This window comes from Hippichthys cyanospilos, chromosome 10 (genome assembly GCF_059441005.1).
Source record: "Hippichthys cyanospilos isolate Australia breed blue-spotted pipefish chromosome 10, RoL_Hcya_1.0, whole genome shotgun sequence".
Lineage (NCBI taxonomy): Eukaryota > Metazoa > Chordata > Actinopteri > Syngnathiformes > Syngnathidae > Hippichthys > Hippichthys cyanospilos.
Window position 1 is genome coordinate 18,028,386 of NC_142378.1, and position 27,723 is coordinate 18,056,108.

General features: G+C 40.3%; 1 protein-coding gene across 2 annotated transcripts in view; it reads left to right on the top strand.

Annotated features, from left to right (window-relative positions):
- LOC148417398 (single-stranded DNA-binding protein 3-like) overlaps positions 1 to 27,723 on the top strand; it is a 122,166-nt gene that overhangs the window by 83,185 nt on the left and 11,258 nt on the right. For both annotated transcript variants that reach the window (XM_088426126.1, XM_088426125.1), the window contains exons 5-8: positions 3,872 to 3,961; positions 25,303 to 25,386; positions 27,278 to 27,404; positions 27,641 to 27,708. In XM_088426126.1, the coding sequence (XP_088282252.1) occupies positions 3,872 to 3,961; positions 25,303 to 25,386; positions 27,278 to 27,404; positions 27,641 to 27,708 (369 nt within the window). The remainder of the gene's footprint in view (positions 1 to 3,871; positions 3,962 to 25,302; positions 25,387 to 27,277; positions 27,405 to 27,640; positions 27,709 to 27,723) is intronic.

Here is a 27,723-nt window from a genome sequence, read left to right on the forward strand (position 1 = left end):
TCCATTGTGTGCATTTTTTCTCGTCGAACAATGTCGGTGTAGTAATTATCAAGACGGGCCTGATGTGCGTTTCACATTTTGTGGTAACATTAGCTTAAAGCTAACAGAGCAACTGACATGTACTGGAGAACCCCTATAGAGGCAGATCACTCATATGCACCACTGTATCCTGTTAACCCAAGGTAGCCTAGGCAACAAAAACTGCGATATAGCGAGGGAACAATATAGAACTGAGCTTCCAGATCCGAGCAAGACCCCGGTTGTCGGAAGGCACATCCAGAGTGGCTCCATTCTTTTGGGTGTCACGACCCTCTCGTCTGCCGCACAGTTGCATTCCGCCGCCTCTGCTTATCATGGTGAAATCGCCTTGACTGACAGACTTATTGGACCACTTGAGGTTGAGGGAAGAGGAGGTGAAGAAGGGACGTGACACAAAGTCTCTGGGAAGGGAATTGCGGTAACGAGAGTAGTGATGAAGAATTCCTGGCTTGGTTTTTGAGGTTGTGGAGACTCATAAACAGCAATTTTGACTATTATATGTGGTGATGCAAAACACAGACATACTTGCTGAAGCACCATCCGCGTTTCAGTGGCCAGCAGGTAGTCGTAGTAGCGTGTCGGCTTGCTTGTTGTCGGCTTGCTTGTTTGGAACCAGATAACAGCGGATCCATTACTCCCTGGAAGCGGCGGTCTGATCCCCGCACTGATACAGACGCTCATTCACTGTCTGAGGGCCATCCAGCCAACCTGGCAGGCAAAGTAGCCATTGGCATGGAGCTGAAGAGCTTCACAAAGCGAAGGGCTAAAGGAGAGCGGCCCCTCTTGTTAGCAAGAACCATCAAACATGAACCGCAGATGAAGCTGTCTGTTTTCTCACTTTTAACCCTGAATGAGTCAGACTTGTTTAAGTGTTATATCGCTCTTCATCTGCCCCCAATTATTCACATTAGTTTGAATGTGAATGTGTGAACTCCACAAATTCTCAGTGGTCAAAAAAGTGCAGAGAGTTTGCTTACACATGGAATTAAATGTTGGTGGGAAAAAAAAAATCCTTCAAAACAAAGCAATTTCAAAACTTTCGCTGCTCCGCTCTTTGTTTATTGCAGATTCATTTGTGATGACAGAATACCTTCTTTTATTGCAGATTTACCTTTAGCATTACATGTAAAGGAAACTGGTATGTATGTTCAGAAATTAATGTGACAGCACACAAGTTGTTTGGAATAAAACAGGTTTTCCACATATCAACACATTGCAACATAAAGCAAAGCTAATGACATTCATATATTCCCCCTTAAAACAAAATAGGTTGATTTTTGGTGATTTTTCACTTGGCTGTAAAGATAAACACTGAATGACAAAGTAACGTTGACCAGTGAAACATTCCGCCCATAAATTCATATCTTAATGTCATTTTATTGATTTTAGACGTAATTGATTGGCCGTTTAATCAGTTATCAGAATTGGAATCCATGAAATATCTGAAGGTACATGGGCCTCAAAAACATCGTATTGGTCAGCCCTATATAATACTACAGACACCAGAACTAAGGCCCGGCGACAGGGTAAGCTCGTGAACATTTAAAGGTAGCCAGAAGATAGATCGCTGCAGCAAAGTGGCGACTTTGGAGTATAATACTGCGGCATTCATAAGTAATGCCCTTCCAGCGTTCATCAGTGCCGTTGTACGTGGTTGCCGTAACCTTTTTTTTTTTTTTTTTTTCCAGCAAGAGATGTAGGTGATAACTGTGCACAATAGAAATTCATCTGACTGCATCTCTCTTTTGGTTTTGCCTCTCTTCTTCATTTTCATTTTTTTTCTCTCCTTCTCGCTCGCTTTCCCTCCGCCACCCCGGCCATGCTGTTGATTGACGGCCTGAGGGTTTTAATGGGCACTGGAGTGCAGGAGCTGAGGTCGGGGTTGTCATGGCAACTAGGAGAAGGGGGCCTTTTGCTGCTGCTGCTTCAGCTTCACCTGCGTAGTGTGTGGAGTCTTGTACACTTCTTGCGCATACACATGCGCAGTCAAAATCAAATAGTGAATGTCCCGACCCTTTAAGTCCTCTTTAGAGGTAGGAGTGGACACTTTTTTTCCCCCAGTTCATTTTAATCCTTCTGTTATAGATCAGGCTCTTTGGTATGTTAGCTGTGTTTTTAGGCAGCCCTCCTCCCCCAAACTGCCAGCAATTAGCCGTTTTATTAGGGCCAGGTCGAGGTTAGCGGGGTGTCACGTCTCGGGGTATTTTCGTAAGAGAACATGAAACACAGTGAGTCATTCTCCCAAGAACAAAAAAAAAAAAAAAGTCTGTTATTGCCTTTCTCGGATGTCACGATGCGTCCAAGACAAACCTGTGGAAGGCAGACCAGGGCAGGACGTGCCTCAATAGCTTGAACAATTGAGACAAACAGGACTGTGACCCAATACAAATAAAATGACGACACACACACACACATTAGGAGGTCCCCAAAACTGTGAGAAGCTTTATATTTTGCCGTAGGTCCCACAAAAGCCAAGGCAATTTTATACAACTTCAAGGTTAAATATAAATGAAGTGTACTTCACAAATGTACTGTACTATGTTTTGCCAATGTAACATCATGCACAGTTTGGACCTTCGAATTTGACTTTCTACTAAATGGAGACCGCAGAACACATTTTAAAAATCACCGTAGTATAATATTTGGACTTCAAACATGCAATGTATTATTTGGTAACACAAGTGGACAGAAACTTTTTTTAATGGCCCTGTAAGTCATATGTTTTGAAGAACTGTTGAAATCTTTCTGCAAAATATGTCAGATTATTTGATTATTTATGGTTAAATCAATGAGGTTTAATAACTAATTTTTGAATAAATAGATAAAACTTTGGGGTCATGCATATGTAAAAATCTTTAACTTTTTCATTATTTTCTAAATTAATTATTTAATTAATAATCAGCAGAATTTATAATTAATAAGCATGCATGTGTAAGGTTAAAATTAGTCAAGCATTTAATTATTTTTTGAAGTAATTCAATTTTTTACCTCTAATAAAAATGCAAATGTGTGCAAAATATATACAGAGCATTTACGTCATGATTTTAATCGTTTACAATAAATCAACTCACCGATTATTGATCTAAAGTATTCATTAAAAATGTATTATAATGATTTGGATACATTTGAATTAACCAATATTGGGGAGGGATTTTGACCAAATTAAATCCATAAATCTTACAGGAGGAGCCTTGATATTAACTCTTTCGGTGCCAAGCGTCATTGTAAAAAGCCCGCTGATCACATATTTCGTAGCTAACGAGAGCAACACTCCCATCTAACGGTCACACTTAATTATTACAGTTCTCAGTAAGTTTAAAATGAAGAAAAGCGCTGGCCATCAGTGTCATCACTCTATTCATAAAAGAAAAAAAACATAGTCACTGGCAGACAAGTATTTTACATGATTAGAATTCTTGTCGCTGGCAAGGAAAGGGTTAAACCAGTAAATCATTGCTCACCAAGCTTTATGAAAGTGAGAACTTCTAGTTTGTAACTAATGATATTATTGATATGAACGCGACTATCATGTTCATGATTTAACGTGGTAGGTAACAGATAAATATCAAAAGGTAACACTTGATTTCTAGAAATCTTTGCAAGGTTTTACATTTTCAAACGATCATCGCTAAAACATTCTTAGGAAGTGGCAATATCCCAGCACTGGTGAGTTATTTTTAGATCAGGTCTGGTGAGCTGACGAATGGAGGCTGTGATTTCAACTCATGAGCTTGGCTGCTGCAATCTCGTTTCTTTATTGTCATATCAGACTCGTAAAGGTTTGGCTTCATTTTTCCATGGCTCATTGTGTTTTCCGTTGTGTGTTTTCCAGAGTGCGGCTGCCGCCCCCAGCCCAGTGATGGGCAACATGCCGCCCAATGATGGCATGCCAGGAGGACCAATGCCTCCGGGATTTTTTCAAGTAAGAACCAGAAACAAATTTCATTGCCGTCTGCATTTTGCAAGCTTTGCATTTGGCATCTACATTCAGTCACACATCATTTTAATTCTCCTTTCATTTTTTTTCCCCATTCTGCTATACAAATTTTATACAAGTCTTTTTATTACCCTTTTAAAACTGCGGTGTAACATTGGGTGAAGAAGCGCCCCCATTGCTGGGTCCAAAAGGGACTAAGCTAATGCTACTGAATGTTTTTTATACCTAGTGTATTGGGTTGAGGAGCTGACCCAGGATGTTGCTCAAGATTTTGATTCAACTAGGGGTAACTACGCACACTGATGTGTTCATGCTACCAAGAAATGGGCTATCATCTGATCAGTATATCCGTTAAAAATAACACTACTTTTATGACCAACATTTTTGAGAAGGAGATACAGCTCGCGTCAGTTGTTGCTGCACCAAGTCGCTCAAATGTTTGCCCCAGTCTTTATACCAAATGCCCTTCCTGACACAATCCACCCATTTTCCACTGGTGGGCTGACCACCCTAACAAAATTTGAACTCTTATCCATGTCCAAAGTCAGACGTTTTTCACCCATTGAGCTGTTAAAAACAGTCACCATTTTCAGATCTTCAGCCTTCCTACAGCCAATTTTCAAAAGAGTCGACGGAGTCAAAAATAATTTACCCAACCTAAAGGTAACCCAATTGGCTCCAAATCCACCGAGTAAGAGGAACCAAGGCAGCATTTTTACAATGAAACTCTCTACAATGAAACCTGCATGTGAAAAAATCTGCATGCATTGAAGTCTTTCCCTCTTACTTCCCCCTTCAACGAAAAATGTTGCATAATATGAAATGTTTTTCTCTGTATTCTTGGTTTATACTTGACGCGCCGGCACGGGTTTTGCAGCACTTTACACTCGGTGCGGCTTTACCCCGCAGAGACGATATTCTCCCATACTACGTATAGGTGGCAGTAAAAGAGTCTACAGCATACACACACTACTCTATAGCAGAGGTAGAGAATCCTAGTAGATTCAAATGATCGGAATTCTTCCAAGCTTTTTTTTTTTTTTTAACAGACTCCTCATCTCCACAGAACGTGGTGCTGGCCAGGAGTTGTTTACGGTTTTTAGGTCACGGTAGTCCTTTTCAGCCGAATAAAAGTGTTTGTACCGGCAAACTTCCATAAGGTTATAGATAGTCCGCCATGTTTTCGGCTTGTGAAGAAATTCCGGAAGGTATGTGTTGCGGAAAATCTGGCCTGCGCTGACTCCGCGCTGAGGGGCATGGTTGCCAAAATCACGTAATTTTCATGCCTGGAGCCGCGCGGAGCTTGTGGACCCGCCAAGCTTAAACCAAGCTTAACACTTGAAGACAGAATAAGATGGTTTAAGCAAAGTGAAAGACATTATGCAAGAAATTAATGTAAGTATGTAAATGAATGATATACATATTGTTAGATGAATGGTACATTTGACAAGTTCTTTCCTTCTTTATTTTTTCGTTTTTCAATGTGAGCTAGTTAGATGATTTTGTTTTTAACTTCAATCAGAATGTAGATTGCGCAACATGTTTTTTATGTTTACCTCTAAATTTGCTCAAGTGAAAAATCCCCTCTTGTGAAAATTTTTTGTCTGCAAACATGATTTCGTTGCAGGGGAGTTCTACTGTAGTGTGCACGTTTATTTTTTCCTCATCATTTCTCACATTTCAAAACATTCTGCTGCATTCTAGCTTCAATACACATCAGTATTCTGTTGTATTTTTCCTGAAATTTCTTTTTCTTATTACCTTATTTCTCCGAGTACAAGTCGACCCCCCCACTTTTTTACTTCAATTTGGGTGAATTTTACAAAAACTTGATAATAGGTCTACCCCTGACTTTAGTGGTTACATAGATCCTGGCTCTCCAATTGTAACACATGTTGCGTGTTCTTAAAATGGCGAAAGGATGTCACTTTTACATGCCTTTCTTCATATTATATCGAATAACATACTGATGCAGTTATGTTACAAAACCTTTCTATAAAATTTGCATTCACCTCTTCAGCATGTATTCATTTGGCAATTGCGATGTTCACACGACAGTGTGTACACTTTATGTTAGGCTCCAATAAGAGTAACCTCCGCCCCCTCCCTTGACCACGCTTAAACCCACCCTTCTGTCTCCTCCTCCTTTTTTAGCCTCTTTAGCTGTCCTAATCCCAGTCCAGATGTGCACCCTTCTCCGTCCGGCTGCCCCCACCCATATGTTACACGGCCCGCTTGTTGACTCCTCATGCACTTTGTAGCCTTTTCTCTTCCCTTTGTAGCCCAACTAGCCATGGCGGGCTCTAAGTGTGTCAGTGAAGGTGGACAGAGTAGAGAGTGTTCTCCCTGGTTTGTGTTGCTTCACTAATTCCTTCTGTCATCACTGTTCTCTGAAGGCTGTCTACAGGGTCTCACGCGCACGCTGTCCCGAGTTTGCACGCACGCAAGCCTTTTAAAGCACGCTTTCCTTTGACCCACATCCAACTAGTTTGAAATGGAAGGTTTTATAATATCTTCGATTAGAAAAAAGCCATCCCGACTAAATGTTACTTAAACAAAACAGAGATGATAGCTAGATGATGGCATGGAAATGAGCATTCATATTTCATGGCTGTTTGTGTCATGGTGGTGTCCTTGAGCACAACTTTAATAGCTCTGTCGGTAATGAAGCATGACGACGCGCGCACACTGTCGTCTTTTATCATGTTATAATTGAAATATACCATATATGTATGCTGCTATTCAAACGTTTGCAATCACACATGACGATGTCATGTTTTCCATTAAAACACAGTTGTACGTGCAATTAAAAAGTTTGAGGGTCACTTAGAAATGTCCTTTTTTATAACAATGTTTTATTTTGCTTAGTTCCATTTTTATTTATATATATATATATATATATATATATATATATATATATATATATATATATATATATATATATATATATATATAATTTCAAATTTAAATATTACAATGATCCAGCACTCCAACATTGACTGTGCCAACAGGAAGACAAACACACTTTCAAATGATTTCTGTGCAGATGCGTACCGTGTGCAACATGGCCATTTGCATGCATCTCCATGTGCTCAAGGATGTGAGATGTGCGTGTGTGCCTGCATGCATGTCGGGGTCGCGCAGAATGTTAATGATGTATGAGCTGCGCACAGGCAGGGAGAAAGCTATCTGGTGGTGTTGCATGAGTGACACGGCGTTCCATAAATAGACCCCCACGCGCATGACAGACAGACAGGCGGACAGACAGGATAGCAGAGGGGATGCAGGGAGTAACAAGAGGAATGGATGGATTTATTTCAAGCGTGACTACATTCTTCACCATCCCGATTCTCCGGTTTCACTCTCCTACAAGATTAGCAGACACATGAAGTGCAAATGCTTTTGTTGTTGTTTTTTTTTTCTATAGACAAGTGCTTCATAAGTTAACATTGAATTACATAGCATTCCTTCTTACGCTTTCTATGTTACTTTCATATTTCATACTCTACATTGTCACGTTTCGTTACATTTGACTGCAGTTCAGCTCAGCAGAGACTTTGAGGATTTTGATGACAAAACTATTATTTGTGTACACATATAGCACTTTTAAACGCACAGCTGTACGTCGGTGGCTATTTGACTTAGCATTAATCATTCATTCTATGTGTACATTCTAATACAGTAGAACTCCTCTCCAACGAAATCATATTTGCAGCCAGAAATTTTTCACAACAGGGGACTTTTCACTATAGCAAATTTATGTCTCGGACATGAACATAAAAAACGTGTTGTGCAATCGACAATCTGACTCAAGTTAAAAACAAAACCATCCAACATTGACAAAAAGAAAGAAAGAAATTGCCAAATCTACAATATGCATTTGTTTTCATACATACGTCAATTTCTTGCATCATATCTTTCACTTTGCTTCATCCATCTTTCACCTTTATTACTTAATCTTATTTTCAAGTGATACACTTGGTTTAAGCTTGACGCGTTTGCAAGCTCCACACGTCAAATGACGTTATTTTGGCAACCACGCCTCCACGCGGAGCAGATTTTCCGTTTTTGGTGCAAAATGCTTGGAAGAATTTCGATCATTTGAATCTACTAGGATTCTCTACCTCTGTTACACAGTGGTGTTGTTTGTATGCTGTAAAGTCCATTTACTGCCATCTATAGTATGGGAGAATATTGTCTGAATGTGAGCAAAGCCGCTCCAAGTATTAAGTGTGACAAAACGCGTGCCGGTGCGTCAAGTATAAACCAAGCTAGACTTTTGCTGCAGGTTTTGTTTCCGCTATAGTGAATTTCAGCGCAACACAAATGCAGAAAAAAAGCATTTTGTATCATACAACAGGGGGATTTTTCCTTGTATGAGGGAGAAAGAAAGCGGAAAAGTCTTCAATGCATTGATTTTTTTTTTTTTCTACACTCGGGTGTATTTTTTTGCACATGCGGGTTTTATTGTATGACACATACTGTGTTTATACCATACTTATGGGTCATTTTCATGTTATTTTATCAATAACAGTAAAGACATCACAGCTGAAGTCGAAATACTTTAGCTTTCCAAAAATTTGAATGACAAAATATCTTTCATGTTATGTGTCTCCAAACAAAGTTTCATAACTTGAAATATTTTTTCTGAAGATGCCAAGCACATATTTTTCCATTATTCTCTCGTCAGTGTGCGTGTGTCTGTGCGCACTTTGACAGATAGCGAACAATTCTTCAAAAAGATGAAAAAGCTGGCGTTTAAGGCGTTTACTGTTGTCTTCAATCCTTTTGAGGTTACAATTTATCTGTAAAACTGAAAAAACACAAATGAATAAACGAAACGTTTATAAAACATAAAATGTACCTATAAAAGATGCACATCACATCAAGAAAGCCAAACCGTAACTTACAAGCGATGCCTTTTTAAACACAAACAGTGTATAGAAACTTCGAGAACTGTTGCTGTCCAGTGGCTGTCATCACAGTGAAATCTGAATGCGCGCTTTTAGGACATGCGTGCAGTCGCGGGCAGTTTAACGTGAACAAAAAATAAAGACAATTACCAAAAAAAAAAAAAAAACCGCCAAAAGAGGGAGACTGTACAACACAAACAACCCCACAGGTCATGGGGTCACCATTCATCCACTTTACATAGCCGCTTATCCTCACTAGGTAGCGTGTTTTAGAAAATGCAATGCAACAATTCATCACAGGTCTTTTTTTTTTTTTTAATAAGTCATTTTAGAAAATGACTTGTCTTTTTCACTCTAGCTATCTTAACCATTTGTCTTTACCTTTTTTGTTGCAATACACCAGAGGGACCTGTGCGCTGACATGCTAGGAAGCCATTTTTCGTAATCACACAAAAACAGCTGGCGAAGTAAATGTTGCCAAATTGTTGCGAAATTTTTGAAGCTTTAGTATGTCTTTATAGTTATGCCTGTAAAAAGACAAGAACATAATAGGTTTAGATAGAAGCTGCATGAAAAAATGCTAAATTAGTAAAAAGACAAACAAAACACACAAGTGTCTTCCATTGTTGATCAAATTACTTGTAAATGACCCATATAGTACATTCTCTGGTCGAGTGTAAAGTGCTTAAACATTTCAGACCTCTAGGATGTTTGAATGACTTTTCCGCATTATTGATGTGGCAAGCTGAGATTCACTGCTCCATCTTTCTCTTCACCACAAAAGTTAGTGTTAGTGTTTGTTTGTCAGTGCAGTTACATAGATGCTTGAATATCACCGACGACTTGGGTGAGACCTTCAGCACCTTCCACATGATGAAGGCTTTCCAGTTGACCACTTATATCGTCCAGGGTAGCGAGCCAGTTAATTTGTTTTAAAATGTTATCTATTATTTCTCTTTCATCTCTCACATTCTCACAACAGCAATTACAGTTTAGTGTCAGTTTTTCAACATGTATTTCTATAGAAATTGCATTGTACAGTAATGTAATATATTACACACAAAAAAATAAATATTGTACTAGTTACAAATAACAGTAAAGCTTGTTACAATGCATTATAATAATGTAGCCCCAAAACACTACTAAACCCTTTAAATTTACCATGTTAATTGATGCAGTTGATAACATGATTGCAGTTCATTTGGATGCATTGAGATGACACTGGTGTATTGTTGGTATGCACAGAACTTTGTTTTTTTTATTTGTTTGTTATTATTTGACATTTCCAGAGAACTAAACTTCACTTGCAACTCTAAGGGGCCAATGATATTTATTTTGGGATAATTTTGAGAATGTACCTTTGATTAAGTTTAGTTTAAAGTCATTCCACTGAATGTGTAATGAGCCTAATGAGCTACATTTACAATGGCAAATCAATATTTCCAGGTATGTTGATGAGAGTAATGTCAAAGTAATGCAAAAGTAGTGTAATGCCTTACATTTCTAATACAGTAATATTATAACGTAACTAATTACTTTGAAATGACAGTAATAAGTAATAAATAATGTATTACAGTTTGAAAGTAACTTGCCCAACAAGGCAATAAATTTCCAATTGTTATCTATTTGGGAATCAGTACAAAATCACCACAAAGGGAACTGGTCTGAAACCAAAGGAGAGATTTATTGTTGCACACAAGAAGCAAACACAGGCAAAATGCTCTCTGCTCCTCTTGAAACTTAAAAAATACACACATACACATATTCCACTGTGTGGTAGTTTGAGTATGACATAGCTGAAACTGGATCTGAAAGCATACACGCTGCATTCCTGGCGAGCTGACATTCACTCCCTGGTGAACTAATGGCTACTGCGGTTGCCAGGCTTTCGTACTTGTTCTCGCTTTTGAAAGGAGAAGATTTTTTCCTCTGATTCTTGTTAAAATCTCACTATACCCGACTCAGCATTGGGATACGAAGCTACACTTCTTTTCTCACTCACACACACACACACACACACACACAGCCACTACGGTGACTTGAGCTTACACGTCGACTTGTGAGCAGTTTTCCTATTCGCCCTCCCCTCTGTACTGGCAAGGTAATTAACACAGGCGACCCTAAGTTTGTTTGCGAGAGAGGCACGGGTGAGGGGCAGAGGTGATGCGAGCCCCCTCTGCTGCATGCAAACAGTGGATAGATGAGATGCGCAAAGGGAAAATAAGACAAGGAGTCGGCGTGAGGGTCCAAACAGTGCACACGGCAGGTATATAAGCCCCCTCCTCTCCCCGGCAAAGTCCATCACTGCTGCATCACAGCCCTCTGGGGAGGACAGGCAGAGGGGAGATGGCAGGGAGGAGAGAGCGAATTAATGATAGCAGCAAGAGGAGCACACAAAGGCATCGGGAGACTCACCATTGTTTTTTGTATGCATAGGCACTGTAATCGATTTATTGATCCGTAAGAATTCTGTTGATTGTGCGTGCAGTTAACTGGCTGACATTAACATAAGTGTAGCGTATAGTTCTTTTTAGTATGTATATGCATCCGTACGTAAACCGAGTGTAAGACGGCGATATTAGTTTTGACTCATTGACAAAACTCTGCTTCAGTGATTTATGTGTAAACTTTAATACAGTTTGTTGGAGAGCTTTGGATGCGTGCGTGCATATGTGTGTGGGTGTGCTTGGAGTGATTGAGGATTGGCCCGGGTGAGTGTGCATTCATCTATTTTGCATTTGGGGTTCTGTCATTCTATTATATTAAATCACTGTATTGCTCTGTCTATCTGTACATCTTGTTTGATTTTGTGTTTGTTTGTTTCTGAGTCATTGAGGACCCTCTTGAAAATGAGATCAGTCATCTCAAGGAATTTATCTCTCAATAAATGAAAGGAAATGAAAATTACAAATTTTCAACAGAAATTTACAGCTTTGGATTTCTACAAAAACAACCCCCTTAACTCTTTTAGGGCCAAACGTTATCGGAAAAGGAAACCTCTAGAGGGCCAGTATATTTAGCATTTTCACTCATCGTTCATGGCCAACAGAATATTGTATGCGATATCTATGTAAATATGGGTGATATCATACGAAAGATTGAATTCCTTTTCTTACTTTGAATTGCATGTAGGTAATAGTAGCTATGTTGAATGTGTGGAAACTCTGCCATCCAATGGTCACAGTTATCATTACAGTTCTCATTTGGCTTATATCAGCTCAGCATTAGTCAAGGGTGTCAGCTATCCTCCATTAAAAAAAAAAAAAACATTTGATTTTATTATGTATTATGGTTATTACCATTTTAAAAGACGAGAATTCTCGTCCATGGCACTCAAATAGTTAAGGTCTCGAAATTCATTTCCCTACAGCCAAAAAGTTCAAATTGTAATGAAGTGTGCGAAAGTAAGAGCTTAGTAGACGATGTCCCCCATTGCTAAAGAGTCTTTTAATACGACAAGCTCGCCCTTGCTTCCCTTTATAGTTGCCACCGAATGACCCGGGGTTCCTTTTCTCTATCGTCATTTCACAAAAAGGTTACATAAATGTCCAAATCGACCAATAAAAGTTGAAAACACCATGATGTGATGCACGACATCAAACAATAGCTAGATGGACGCACAGCAGTAGCTACACCGTACTTCACGGCTGCACATTATGCGTACTGTACAAAGATGCTGTTCCTCACCTATGGAAGGCAGATCATCATGTCATCCGAACATCGTTGAATGATATAAATGTAATTCTTTGTCAGTTCTGAGCTTCCATTCGTGCACTAAAGCAAGTTGTGTCACCACGGAGATCTATGTTTTGTTTACATGGTGAACGCGCACCTCCTGAGATCTAAGTTTTGTTTACATAGACGCACCGCCCCCAGCTGAGATTCGCTTAAATTGCTCTGTGCATATCTCAAATCTCTTCCCCAATGTAATGAATGGAAATACCTTGCCGCCCATTTAACCATATTTCTCTTAATTTTTCATTAATATATTGTGATCCTCTATCCCACAGTAAATTTTCATCTATCTTCTCAAAGTTTCTGTGCAGCCATAGAGCTGGTCCTTCTTTCTCTAAATCAATTGAGTGATCACTTAATTGGTTATATGTTGCCATAAAAATATTAAGCATATGATATGAACTAAAATGTGAATTTTTACTATAAAACTGCAACGTGAGACATCCTATTTCGAGCCTGATGAAAAAAGATTGCGTATTTGTCGTAAAAAAAAGAATGACTTTTGGACTAATTACCTGAAATGTAATCATTCCCCGTGGCAGTGTGCCATAATGACACATAGTCCATGTGTACAAATGGAAATCCAGTACTGCAGCGGTCCCCAACCTTTTCATCACCACGGACCGGTCAACGCTTGGGATTTATATTGCGGACCGGGTGCGCGTCACCGACCGACTGCTCTCAAAAGCCACGTCATCCTTCTCACTATGTAATATCGACAGCGGCCAGAAGCGGCGACAAAAAGCAAAGATCACGCCAAACAAAGCACAACTGAATGAACTGTTAAACTAAATCAGTTCCAAAATATTATTTCGGGTGCGGCCCACGCGGCCCGGTAACAGTTGGTCCACGTACTGGTACCGGGCCGCGTATCGGTGGTAGGGGTCCGCTGCAATATTGGGACCATTCATAAAACCAGAATAAAGGAGTGCTTTAAAAGCCTGGATGACAGCAGTGATCATCGTATTACCTACTATAGGTTGATCCTCTGATCTGTAGTTAAACACCACTTTGATGTGTCAGGGCGATCGGGCATGTTCTTTGAACAACAATGTGTCTTCTCTTGCCTTACAAAAAAACATCATTCAAGAGCCGAGAACATTTTTTTTAAGCACATAGGTAATTGTGGTGCCTCCGGGACGGAACCCAACAAGAGGATTAAGTTTGATGACACTTTAAGAACAAGCGGCGCAAGTATCAAAGGCAAATTGAAGGAGGCTATTCAAAGCGGATGCATGGCAAGCATGGAGTGAATCAGAGAGACACCTGCTTTTTCCAAAAAAGTCAAAGATGCAATTTGGCTCTGATCAATCGCACCACTACATTTTTCTACAAATGCAGTCCACAAATGTATCACAACATGACGACCCACAACATAGTCATAGAAAAATGCCTGAAAATGTTCAGCCCAAATATTGTGTCTGGGGAACATCACATACGGGCCAAAAAGGTGTCACTGGCTTCAACATCACAACCCACAGAGGAACGGAACCATACTTGACTTTTATCAGTGCTGCTTGTCTTGCCACAAAAGTGACACCTAGCGATTCTTCCTCAGGGATTCCGAAGAATGACGGGCACTTGAAACATTTTCTTCTTACCGTCCTTGATCGTGTTCACTCAAGGTAAACATCAGCTGCGACGCGAGCCTTTGCCTCAGTCGTCAAAAGACTTTTCTATAGCTCTTGTCCTGTTCAGGGTCACGAAGAAGCTGTAGTCTATCCCAGCTGTCTTAAAGAGATGTTTGACTTATTTAGCCATTTCCAGCAGTACAAAGTTAATATTTTGTCTCTAATTAATGGTTTACATGTACAATTAATACCTTAGACATAACATCACATCTGCTCAGGTAACAACCAATCACGGCTCGGTTTACATGTTCAAAAATAGAAAACAGGTGAGTTGTGATTGGTCGTTACCCGAGCCCGATGTCCAGTGCTGTTGTTTTCAGTTTTCAAGTGGCAAATGTTTTAAAGGTATGAAAGAGAATTAGTTCTCAAATTACTTATGGACCAAATGTTACATTTTTACTACTGAAAGAGGCTAAATGTGTTTAGTATACATTTAAGTATTGACTGAATAGTAAAATGAAGAACTGAGAGTCTTCACCTGTTTTTGGCTTGGAAATAGCTTTTGGATATGCAAGTAAAGCTCAATCTTTTGGATATGCAAGTAAAGCTCAAGCTAACAAATAACTGAGTTCTTGTTAATGCTTGACAATCAGTATTTTGCAGGTTGTGGTAGCAATGTACATCTACAGTAATTACATTGCATGATGAAGCTAACCCTAACCCTAACCCTAAAACAAGAGGACCTTGAAATTATGTTAAACTGCAGTCACAGATTTTGGTGAAAATCTATTGCAGTGCACAGATACTATACAAGGTATTCGCTGCAACAAACCAGTAGCAGCACCTTGATAACAATGTTGTTGATGGCAAAGAAAGCACAACAACAACTTTGGGGAAACGAGCCACATGCTGCTTCACTAAATCTAAAGCTGTTATATCAACATTAATCTACTGGATTACCATTACAGTAATTCAAATGCTTACTTGGTCATTATCACGTAAACATACATCATCATTGAGCCTGTCACACTTGTTGTGGGGCTCCAAATGAGACTTGAACCAATCAGTCATTCGCTGCGCTACCCGATTGATACAGATGACTCGCTGCCTTTATATCACATTTAATGTCTCTCATTCAGCTCTGAAAGCATGTTGTCATCTTGTCACCAAGCTATATATATGTTTTCAGCTAGCAAGGAGAACTCTCTGGAATGTTAGCAAGGAGTGACAATGTGCGTGTGTGTGCGCTCGTTTTGTCTGTGTGTGTGTGTGTGTGTGTGTGTGTGTGTGTGTGTGTGTGTGTGTGTGTGTGTGTGTGTGCGCGCGCGCGCGCGGGCTGTTCCTCCTGGCTTTGTTTGTTGTGTTCAGTGATGCAGGCTGCTTTGTATTCTCACTCTGTGTGTGCGTGTCCGTCCGCGCGCGTGTGTATGTTGCCGCTACTTGACTGCAGCTACACAATGCCCTCTAGTGGTGGCTGAGTCAAACAGGGATGCTGCTGCAGGTCTCCAGGAAGCAGAAAGCGGTATTGGGAAGGCGAGGGGGCTGCGTTGATGCTTTTGTGGTCCCGTGCCAAGCTGTTATCTCCTTAGCCGGCTAGAAAATGATTTTATTAATTGCTTCATTTAACGCTCCCTATGCCCCCCACCCCTTCCTCCGCTCCTGGCCGATTCCACACAAACACACTCACACGCAGTGTTGGCCCGCATACACCTTTGTGACAATTGAAGTGTTCTTTCTCTGCGGGGAGCTGTGAGGGAACAGTGCGGTCATAAGGGCCGTCCGCCGGCCCATTCACATGTAATGGCAGGATGGCCCGCAGAGGCCCAGCCAGCCGAGGCACTGCGCTCCATTATGGCACATTATGAGGGAAGAGTGTGTGCGGGCTATTCTGCATGCTGTAGGGGCATGAATCTGTTTACACAGAGGCTACACATGCCAACCCCACCCTCATTTTCAGGGACAAGAACCAAGTTGTCTTTAATGTATGTCAGTACAGTAGGGCGGTATAGAAGACCTCAAACGTCTCAGCACAAGCATTTGAGACATAAGTTCAGCAAGTTGGAAATTATTGATTCACTCCACTTGTGTTCCGTGCATTGAAAGAAAAAAGTGCAAAGAGAAGAATACTGTAGTGCGGCGGTGTCCAAACTACAACCTGGGTGCCATTTGCGGTCCGCCACCCATTTTTTTAGTGGCCTGAGGCAAATATTAAACATGACATTTGAAACAGACACAAGGCGAGTGAAAAAAGAGAAGGGAGGATGGAAAAAATAAAAATAGGGGCCACTACTATGAATGTAGTTGGTTTATGTCCTGTAAAGCTTTTACAAATGATTTTTTAAACTCTGCAGTGAATAAAGATCATTTGTTTTCCGAAACAAAAAAAACAAAAAAAACTTCTTTCACTATCTGCACTGTGCCAGGGTTCAATTTATGAAGGCATCATCACAATGATAATTAACCTAGGTAGCTTTTAAAAATGGTCAGCTGCTTTTTGAATGTGGAGTTTGGATTCGCTTGATGTTCACTGCAGGGATTGCTCTAAGTCTACTGGGATACAGGGCCATTAGCCACCCAAAAATCTTGGGAATTCCTTATTTGACTTACTACCTTTAACCGAAATATATACAGTAATTGCTAATATATATTCACTTCTTTGATTGATTTTTATCAAGAGTAATAAAAAAAATGTAAACAATGTCAGTTTGCCTTGCATCTTCCTATTATCAACCATACAATTATTGACATATTTGTATGTGTTTTGATACTTATACAATACCAACACATATGCATGGCAGTATCAGGTCTTGTGTACTATAATATCTGTGACCGCCTGTGACTGAGGTCATGTGACTAGAGTTGTCCGTTTGCTTAAACTTAAAAAAAGTGTTAGCCACTCAGCGTGTTGAGCCAGTCTCTCTCAGTTGAAGTAATTACCTGACCACATAGGAGTGTTCAATAAGCATGTTCAAAAAAATGTTTAAAAGGGGACAGTGACAGCTGTTTGTAACTTAACCAACTGAGGAAGGATTACAAATCTTTCGAACAAACGCTGGTAAGCTTAATTGAATTGGCTAACAATTTTTGCTTTACTCTAGGCGTCTTACGTAAGCTAGGTGTATTTTAGTAGCAAGTGTTTTAACTTCTTCGGTCAAAGGGGCTGTCAAGTAAAAATATTTCTTTACAAAAATACAGTAGTTTTCAGGCTGCAAGCCCCACTGGTGTACAAGTCTCACCAACAAAAATTGAGCAAAAAAACATCATAAATGCATTAGTGCGTTCCGCGGTTGGGATCGTAACGCGGATTCTCCGTATGGCGGACGATCCAAACCTATGTTAATTAGCTATTGCATGTAAAACCCCAGGTAAAAACATAAAAATAGTATATACATTTTAAAAATTGGTGTCAAAATATTATAGTAAGTGCAACTTACTGTATATATAATATTCATGCATACAATTAAATACCATCATAAATAAAATATATATAAAAGATCTATTTACCTTTTGAGTGACGCTTGTTGTAGCCATATTCCCTAGTAACGGTAGCCTAGGCTAAGCTATCTCAGTTTTCTTCGTATTTCTTGATTATCTACAGCTTCTTTTCCATATAAATCATCTTCTTACTTCTCTGTTTGACATCACGAGCAATCTTGGGACTCATGGATAACCAATTCAAGTTTGAATTAAGCACTAAAATGCATAATAAATACGATGTTGAAAGTACACGAGATCAAGTCTTTAGGCAGCCATCTTTGTGACCCCGTGCGCCAACCAAGAGCACTCCAGCATCTTCGTGACCCCATCACGCTCACCAATAGTAGACCAGTATCTTACGGAGTCGAAACGCCGACCACTTGCAAACCAGTATTGTAGTGACGTGTTGCATCGGAGGCAGTTTGACGCCAACAGAAAATAAGAGCAATTACCTAAAAACGCCTAAAGAGGGAGGCAAAACAACAAACAACCAACCCCACAGGTCATGACAGTTGTTGATGTTAATCGTACAGCTGGATAAAGACCTTAAAGAGGGAACGAAAAAACTCAGTATTCCACATCGTAACGTGCAAAAAACATAAGCCATGGACACCGTAACACAGGGGTCCTTTGTATTTATGCAGAAAAATGGTGTATGGACGTTTAGACGCTTTTTTATACGTGAACTCATTCAATGGCTATGACATATATTTTAAGAGTCCAGACATACTTAATTATCTGGGATTGAATGACTGTACTATTAAAAAAAACAAAAAAAAACATGAAAATACACCCCTGGCATTGATTTAGTTAATTGCCCGTGTGTATATGAAATTACACATTACAAACGTTTATCTAAGATCTTATTCATTGTGTGCGTAATTTTTATCTTGTTTTCTTTTTAATACTATATTTTTAAAACTCTTTCATCCACATCTTTTCAGCTTTCATACTTGTTCCACAAAATGGCAGATATACAGTAGTGTGTCTGATACACACATTCATTTTAGTGATGGACCGGCTAGCAAAAAAAACAAACTTTTTTTAAAACCCCTGCGCATTAATTGCACTGAATTATAACCCGCAGGGCTCAAATAATAAGAAAAAAGTTTTAGCTTGTAGTCCAAAAATTACGGCATGTTCATTTTCCGACATAGTATCAGCGGTAGGTGCAAATAATCCATTTGAATGCACTAAAATCCTGTATAATGAGGATTGTAAAACATGCATGTGTGTATGTTTATCACATTATCCACCCAAGGCATGCTGCTCAGCTGTGATTTGAGGAAAAGAATCACTCCTCAGATGATACAGTGAATTATTCAAGGGGAGTGTTGAAGGAAGGCATGAGGCAGGAAAATATCAACGCGGTTTCCTCCGAAGTGAGGAAAACTAGCCCATGTGAGGATATAGAGAAGAAGCTGCATCTGGGTCAGTGCAGCCAGACCCTGCAGGGGTGTCTTGTTAGACACACACACACACACACACACACACACACACACACACACTGGCTGGATGGCTGGCTTGGCAACAGCCACAATAACCTCTGAGGTCAGACGGAGCTCGTGCTGCATTAGCCCCAGCGTGAACCTGCTGAGAGACAGACTGGGCCAGGATAGCAGGTGTTAACCACCCCAAAACACACTCACTCTCACACACACACAGACGAGTCACTACTGTGCCAACACATCCAGACCACGCCGCATGTCCAACTAAACCAACATTTTCATAACATGGGATTGATTTCAGGTCGGCTGCGTGATGTTTTTCTGCTTAATAAGTGGCTTTACCACGCTCTTCTCATAACCGCGTGAAAGTCAACAGGGAAAGTGAGCTGAAGCACCTGCATTTATTCCTTTAGTGCAGTGCTTCTCAATTAATTTTTGCAACGCCCCCTGTGTATAGTATACTGAGTATAGCATCACCCCAATACACACACACGCACACAATTTCTGTGCATGTGGTACCTGAATATTTTTTAAAGGTGAAAAAATTAATATTATACATACTGGTAATTAAGACAAATACTACTGCAGAAGATAAATGTATTTAAATCTTAAATTATACAGTAACTACAGTACTGTTATCTCTCCCTATCCATTTTGCTGTTGTATCACAGAGAGCCGCGGTCATAGTAGCGGCACCTGGAAGTCTGATTAAAGTGAAGCTTTTAAGCTGACCAAACATGATAACAATTTGAGCTTGCACGAGAAATTCCAATTTATTACAAAAGAAATCTACGTAAGATATTTCTAACGCCCCGGTGAAGCCTCTTTCCTCCTCCCAACAGCGTGTGTGTTTTCTGATTGAGACCGGCACTGCTCGCTGCTGTGCTACATAACTAGTGGGAGTAGATTACAACTCCTTCTCTCATTGGTCAAGTGTACACTGTGATTGTTGTCACGATTGCTAAAGGCTTTACCAAAGTGAAGTAGCGGTTATATTAGCGGCACCCGGAAGACTTACGGGTGCCGCTAATATAACCGTGGCTCTCCATGTGACTATAGTCACTTAAACTTACAGTTACTGTACGATTAGTGTATAAGGTTTACTAATTTAAAACTTAAGTAAATATATTCTCGATGTCTTAGAAGTGTCTGTGGCAAGTGCGTTCATAGTTACCTTGTCTGTTCAAATGTTAAGCCCTAGCGCATCAGCTCTGAAAGCATGTTGTCATCTTGTCACCAAGCTATATATATGTTTTCAGCTAGCAGGAGAACAATTAAAATGAACTCAGTTACTTTCTGTGAAAGCTAAAGTCTGCTACCTTTGCAAACAAACATATAGGAGACAAAAATGGACAATTTCGTCGTGTTACTTTTAAAAGTTAATCGATGGCTCGTTGCAAAAAGAAGAAATTCGTGCACTTTGAAAAATCAAATTTGCACACGGTACCAGTACATCTTTGCCATACAATCTCAGAGCAAATAATCCTGCTCAAGTTACCTCAAGATTGCCTCACAGGCAGTGCTGGAGTGTGCTGCTAGACAGATAGACAGAACTAAAATTATAAGTGACACGTTTTGAGAATGGGGGAAAAACATTCATTGCGGTTTTACAATTATGAACTCGAAATAACAAATTAGAAAAACAGAAAATTACCCCTGATGTCATGAAATTTTAAAGATAATACTAATTTAGAACTGGTTGGTCTTTAAAATAATCTGTAACTGTTTTTTTTTGGGGGGGTGGCTATCAAATGTAGTAGTCATATCTGTACTTGGTATCACATCAATGACTACTCAAGAGTTGAGTACTCAAACTGATTTAGTCTTGAAAAAAGTGGTCTCGATCATAACTTATTTGAATATATCATAATTGCTGGATTAGAGAGCTGTCTTTTTTTTTGACAATGCCTGCTACATGGCGTAAAATTTCGACAACGGGAAGGTTTTTAATGGAAGCATGGAAATTTCGCATTTACAGTGGTACCTCGGTACTCGACCATAATCCGTTCTGAGGTGGTGGTCGAGCACCGATTTGTTCGAACACCGAAACCAATTTTCCCATAAGAAATAATGGAAAGTATGTGTGCACAAGTAAATGTGCACAAGCAGTACATGATAAAGATAAAGATAAAGATAAATAAAGCATTATAAACCATTTTGTATAATTTACTTATGTTTTGGAGAGTGGTTGATGGCATACAGGAATGGATGTGGAGAGGACGGGAGGGAGTTACTCCTTCCATGATGACGCTAGCTAACTGCGACGCGAGGTACACCGCGTTCATATTTTGCTATAATTTCCTTCTTCGGTTCAATAGTGGTCCTCATTGTTTTCCTCTTTGCCTTCCCCTTATCACTGTCTTTCTTTGGACCCATTATTAAGGGCTAGAGCAACACGAAAAAGTTTAAATCCGGGAAGAAATACTCGAACAAACGTCTTACTCCGCTGGCGGTCTGAGTTGAACTGGCGCTTACCCGCTGGCCGAGAAGGGCCGAGGAGCGCGTTCGGGTCGGCTCGGCTCGGCTCGGCTCGGCTAGTCGAGAACCGAAAATCTGTTTGAGGTCCGATGCATTACCTACTTGAATTTTTTGGTCGAGCACCGATTTGGTCGAGTATAGAGGCGGTCGAGTACCGAGGTACCACTGTATCTACATAAACCTCACTTTGTTCCATTTTCCCTTTTTTTTAAAAATTTTTATGAAATTCTAGTTGAACTGCGCGGCACGGTGGCAGACTAGCATGTCTGCCTCACAGTTTGTAGGACCCTGTTTCAATTCCTGCTTGCTCCAGCCTTCCTGTGTGGAGTTTGCATGTTCTCCCCGTGCTCGCGTGGGCCTTCTCCGGGCACTCTGGTCATGGAAGGCATATTGAACACTCTAAAATGCCCTTAGGTGCGATTGTGAATGTGAATGGTTGTTTGTCTCTGTGTGCCCTGCAATTGGCTGGCAACCAGACAAGGTTGTCCCCCGCCTACTGCCCCAAGACAGCTGGATGGATAATTGAACAGCATGGCTCTAAATTATCCATAGGTGTGAATGTGTGTGGCAGTACTTGTTTGTCTATACTTACTTTCCAATTGGCAAGCAGCCAGTCAAAAGCGTACCCCTGCTCCTGCCCTAAAGTCAACTGAGATAGGCTCTCACTCACCTGCAAACCTAAAGAGGACCAATGCTATAAAAAATGGAAGCATTGATGTAGTCAGGTTTTGCATTATGAAACAAGGCTGAAAAGGTGTCAATCATGTAATTGGTATTCTTCAAAAAGGTTTCGCTGAGTGAATAATAACTGTGGAAGGACGAATCTTGGGTTAACCAGGTCAATTTCTCACTGCACGTATCTAAAAAACACAAATGTTAAATTATAAGGAAACACAATCGTCCCTCTACCTCAATGACAATATCATGTTTTTCTTTCTGATTTGCATGCACAACTACACAGCATGTGTGTGTGTGTGTGTGCATGTGAGTGTGTGAGACAGAGTCAGTGTGTTTGTCACAGGTTATATCGCAAGTAATCCCATAATCCATTTGCCTTTTCGTTGCGATGTTAGATACACACATGTTGGAGCATGCCTGCATGCACAAAAACACAACAGCTGAAAGGAGACCATACACACTTGGGCCTTGTCTACATGTAAACGGCTTATTTAAACCCGCATAGTCTCCCCCTCATTGTTGTTCTTTGTTTATTTAAAGATATTGCGTCTATACGAATCAGACACATTGCGGTTTCATTCACTTACAAGCATGCCAAGTCGCTAGGCGGCAGTAGTGTCATCAAATTCTATCCAATTAGAAAAAACTTATGCCTCTGATGTGTCCAATCAGAAAGAATGCCCGCCTCTGATGTCACCAGTATCTGCGTCTTTGCATTTCTGTTTTAAGCTGGTTACATACAACCACGAAACCGGAGGCTTGGGCAAATCTCCCCTCTGGCCCGAGGTTTTGAAACATTCGGTTTTGATTAGGGGGAAAAAAAAAAATACCCAGCCATGTATAGCAAATAGGGCAAAACATTTACTGCCAGTTTGCAAGAACCTCGGTTACGTGTAGACAATGCCTTAAACAAATCACATGCACACACTGAAACACACACATGCATGCACACACATCTGTACTGTCACCTGATAGCAAAATCCTTGACAGAGGTAGCAAATAAGACCACTTCACCTTTTGGTAGTCACTGTTAAAACTCTAATAGGATGATCTCCTCATAACAGTGTGTGATGTTTAAATACTTATTTTGATAAAATACTGATCATCCCTGTATGCTGGAATCAGTGGGAGGGGATTCTTATTATCTATGCTCAATTCTACAATTTTGTGCTTTCTTGAAGCCGTTTAATATAAGTAATTATAAAGTAACTAGGTAAAGAAAGAGATAGTAGAAAGAAGAAAATAGGGTTGAGACTAGCTCTGCCGTGCTCGTAGCAGGTGGGAGCATTGCGAAGAGCGGCTTCGGCAAAGAATGACAACAAATATGTGCACAAAGCAACAGCGCCAAGCCAGACCTGCAGTGGTGGCAGTCACTTTTCGAGGTGTCAATGATTGCACCCAGACCAGCAGTCCGGCCGGCTACTATTGTAACTGCTGCGGATCAGTGAGAAGTGAGAATAAGTTAAGTCTTAACTTAAGAGTCGGAATTGAGAATCATTTCGAACTGTAATTGAATGGAAAGACCCGAATCAGAACCAGAATTACCCATACTCATATCATCCCCAACCCCAGTTTGGGTTCGGCTAAACTAGGGACAGATGTTTTAAAAATAATTGTTTTCGGTGTGGCTAACATTAGCAGCTAGCCTGAATCATTGTTCTTGTGTTTAATGTACTGTTTAACATAAGTTTTTGTATGTTTCACCTTAATACACATCAATCACAACTATTTATGGGCTAATTTTAATAGCAATTGTACAGTGAAAATTAGCATTAGCTTACCTTGTTATTAATGCTAGTCGCGACAGGGAGCTTGCTGACAAGGTTTCCAAATGCTGGTGAGTCAACTGTGGAGCGCCAGCATTTTTTCTATGTACAACATACTCCTAACGAATCTCCTAACCTCATGTGTTCGAGGTGTCATCCCTCTGTGAGAGAGCCCAAAGTTTTCTTTTTGCTTACTTTACGTTACTATGGCATTGCTCTTTTTTTTTTTTGTCAAATTACTGGTGCTATTTGGCAAAGTGGACAGCTCTTCAGCTGTCGCGCACAAAATGCACCTAACTATTCTATTCTTCTTGTCCTTAGCTGTGATGAACTGAAAGTAATGGGTGTATGTCCATCTTGTGTATTGTCCGTATTCAACTTGTCATCTGCTGCTTCCGCACTCATCTCTGCTGTAGTTGATACTAATAACAGGAAGTAAACATTTTGCCCCAGGCTTTTCTTTTCCAATCTCGTGGTGTTTTTGGGGAATTTGGGCGAAAAAACACCACGTTCGGGTTAAACATGCATTGTAATGCATTGCGTCACTCTCATTTGTACTGTGTCAAATATTATTTTTTTTTGTGTGTAATGCATTACTCTACCGCATCGCAAAAAGTAATGCAATACAGTAATTGCTTTTGTAATGCATTACTCCCAACACTGTTTGTGACAGATAACTTCCTCCAAAATTAACCACACACACACGATAACACTAGTATGCTCTGCCTCAACCCTGGATGCTCTAAATTGTGTCTCTTTATCAACTGTTGAGTAGTACTGTAAATACGGCAAGCTCTCTTTGTCCAGACGTGGAAATTATTTACAGTTAAAAATAGGAGTCATCGTCAGCACAAAAACTTAAGTCTCCTGCTACAGATGAAGTGTCAGAAAAAGCTTACAAGAACATCTGAACTTAATTTGGGGTTAACCACGACCACTTTAAATAGTAGCACATATGCTCTGACTCCCATTTCACACGAGCATGAGAGGGTGTGCACACTTTCACAACTATTTTATTTCAGTAGTGGGGGTTTTTCACTTCCTTTTTCAAAAACAAGTTTTGTGTAAGTCTCTTCATTGATGTAAAGTGTTTTCAAATGAGTTTTCTTGCTCTCATTATTTACATCAGAAAAAAATGGCATTTGAACAGGGGTGTGTAGACTTTTTATAACCACTGTACAACAAAAAAAAGGTTAAACCTGGAATTTATGGAATTTATTCTTAATCTTTATTGACATGGCAATGTGTGTTTGTCTCCAGGGTCCCCCAGGATCTCAGCCCTCCCCTCATACGCAGCCTCCCCCACACAATCCCAGCAATCCCATGATGGGCCCTCACGGACAGGTAACCTACACAAACGCATAGGCACACGTACACACTTCCTTATCCACACACTCACTCTCGCTGGCTTGGGACAAGCAGCATTCAGGACGGCGTGCCGGATGAATAATTTAGCAGTGGCGGGCTGGGCTTGAAGGGGCGGAGATGCATCTGGGCCAGGCACTCGTCGTCCCGGAGTCCATCAGTGGAGCATTAATATTGCAACATGGCCTGACAACGCCGCGTAAACCCACCACAAGTTGGTCACGGAGGAGAAGAGACAAGAGAAAAACCGTAGTATAAGTCAAGATGGCATTGCATAACTGCCTGTCTTCACAAAATCAACCTGAAGTATTTCAATGAATCAATGAAGTATTTCTTATTATTTGACATGACATAGTGTGTATATGTATTATGTGTGTGATGTAAAAATCTGTGGACCTAGTACAGAGCCCTGTGGAACACCAATAGTATCTACCCACAGAGACTTCCTTTTTTTACACTAATGTACTTGCATAGGAAATTGCAGCTGTTCAACATGCTCTAATGTCTACAAGTTGACTGCGTTTGCAATTATGCTGTCACCTCCAAACTTTCAGATGTGAATGTCATGTGCTGGCAACTCATTTCATACTGTAACAAGCATCACATTGGCAGATTAAACAGAGAAAAAAAAAAAGTCTTCACACTAACACCACTTCTGGTTGAAGTTTACTGTCAAACCAAACATGAAACAAATACAATTACACAAATACATCTTGAGGCTGGCAAACAATGAAAAATGCCACAGATGGGCTAACGAGTAGCATCGATGGTATTTGTTAAGCAATGGACATTTGTGCAGAACTTGGAGCGACACTTTTAGACAGAAAATAGAGCAATGATCACAGGCATTATTCTTCATCCACAGCAAATAATGACTAATTTATTGAGAAGTAACTTGTGGCTGCCTCTATGCTTATACATATGCAGTATGACTATTATACTGCCCCCAGGTGGCCTACACACAGACAGACAGACACACACACACACACACACACACACACGCACACACCAGAAGGAGCGGCACAATGCCCAGTGAATGCTAGCAAGAACTATAGTATCAAGTATAGTGTTAAAAATAATATAGCGTTAAAATAGTGCCTCAACACTACTGTATTTTTTAAAATACGTTGAAAAAAACTCGAATAAACTAAACTAAAAATGGGAAAATGCATTACTTCAAAAGTAATTTTACAGTTGACCAAAAATGTTGCATTAGTTCCCTTTTGAGCTGTGTAAAATGGACACAATAGTCGAAACAGCTCTGCTGCAGTTCACTTCCACACCCCTGCTGCCTATTAAAAAAGCATATAACACAACAAAAAGGCTGCTGTTAAATCATTTCTAAAGGTAGAGTTTACGCTACAGCTCAGGTGAACCATTTACAGTAAGTGGTCAGTGAGTGAATGTTGCATGTTTTCTCATATATTATACTCCATGCTTCTGTGACAATGAACAAACAATGGCGTTACATAAGAAGCACTGAGCTGCACAAAATGTAGACCATCACTTATACTCCTCCACTATTTTTCTTTTATGCTGCCCACCTTGTCTTCTTCTCTTACATTGTTCCTCACAAAGTTATTGTTGCATGTTTATTCAAACTCCCCTCCATCTGTCTTTTTTTAAATTCATCGTATTGCCTTACCTGAGGTCTTACTAAAAACCTTCTCTTGCTCAGCAATGTAATGAACCTGTGGTTGAACTCCAGACAGTGTATTGTTCTGAATTACAACAGCTCCCCCTGTTGACTCACACTTGAATTGGCCACACTCTTTGCCTTCATTACCTTTATCCACAAATTAGCCTTTTTGTTGGTAATTATAACAAAGACAACAACAACAAAAAAGCATGTTTCTGATCTTTCTTGCAGCCATTTATGTCGCCGCGGTACCCAGGTGGGCCGAGACCTGCACTCCGCATGCCAAACCAGCCGCCAGGGAGCATCCCTGGGTCACAACCTCTTCTGCCAAACAGCCTGGATCCCACAAGACCTCAAGGTAGCCATACACATTGACTGGGCATTCTATTAGGCGTTGATTGAAGGACATGGGCTATTATTGATTGTTATTCCATATATGTGATTGTGTAATGAAAAGTCACCACACCAGGCTGCTCCTTAGAGTTAGGGTTGGGGTTAATGTTAGGCTTTAGGGTTAGGGTTAGGCTAACCCTATGTAATCACTTTTTACATCAGTGTTGTTGGTTTTCAAGGTCTGTTTCTTGATCTGCACAGGACATCCAAACATGGGCGGTCCAATGAGAATGAATCCCCCTCGAGGAATGGGAGGCATGGGGCCACAGGTATAAAATATTGAA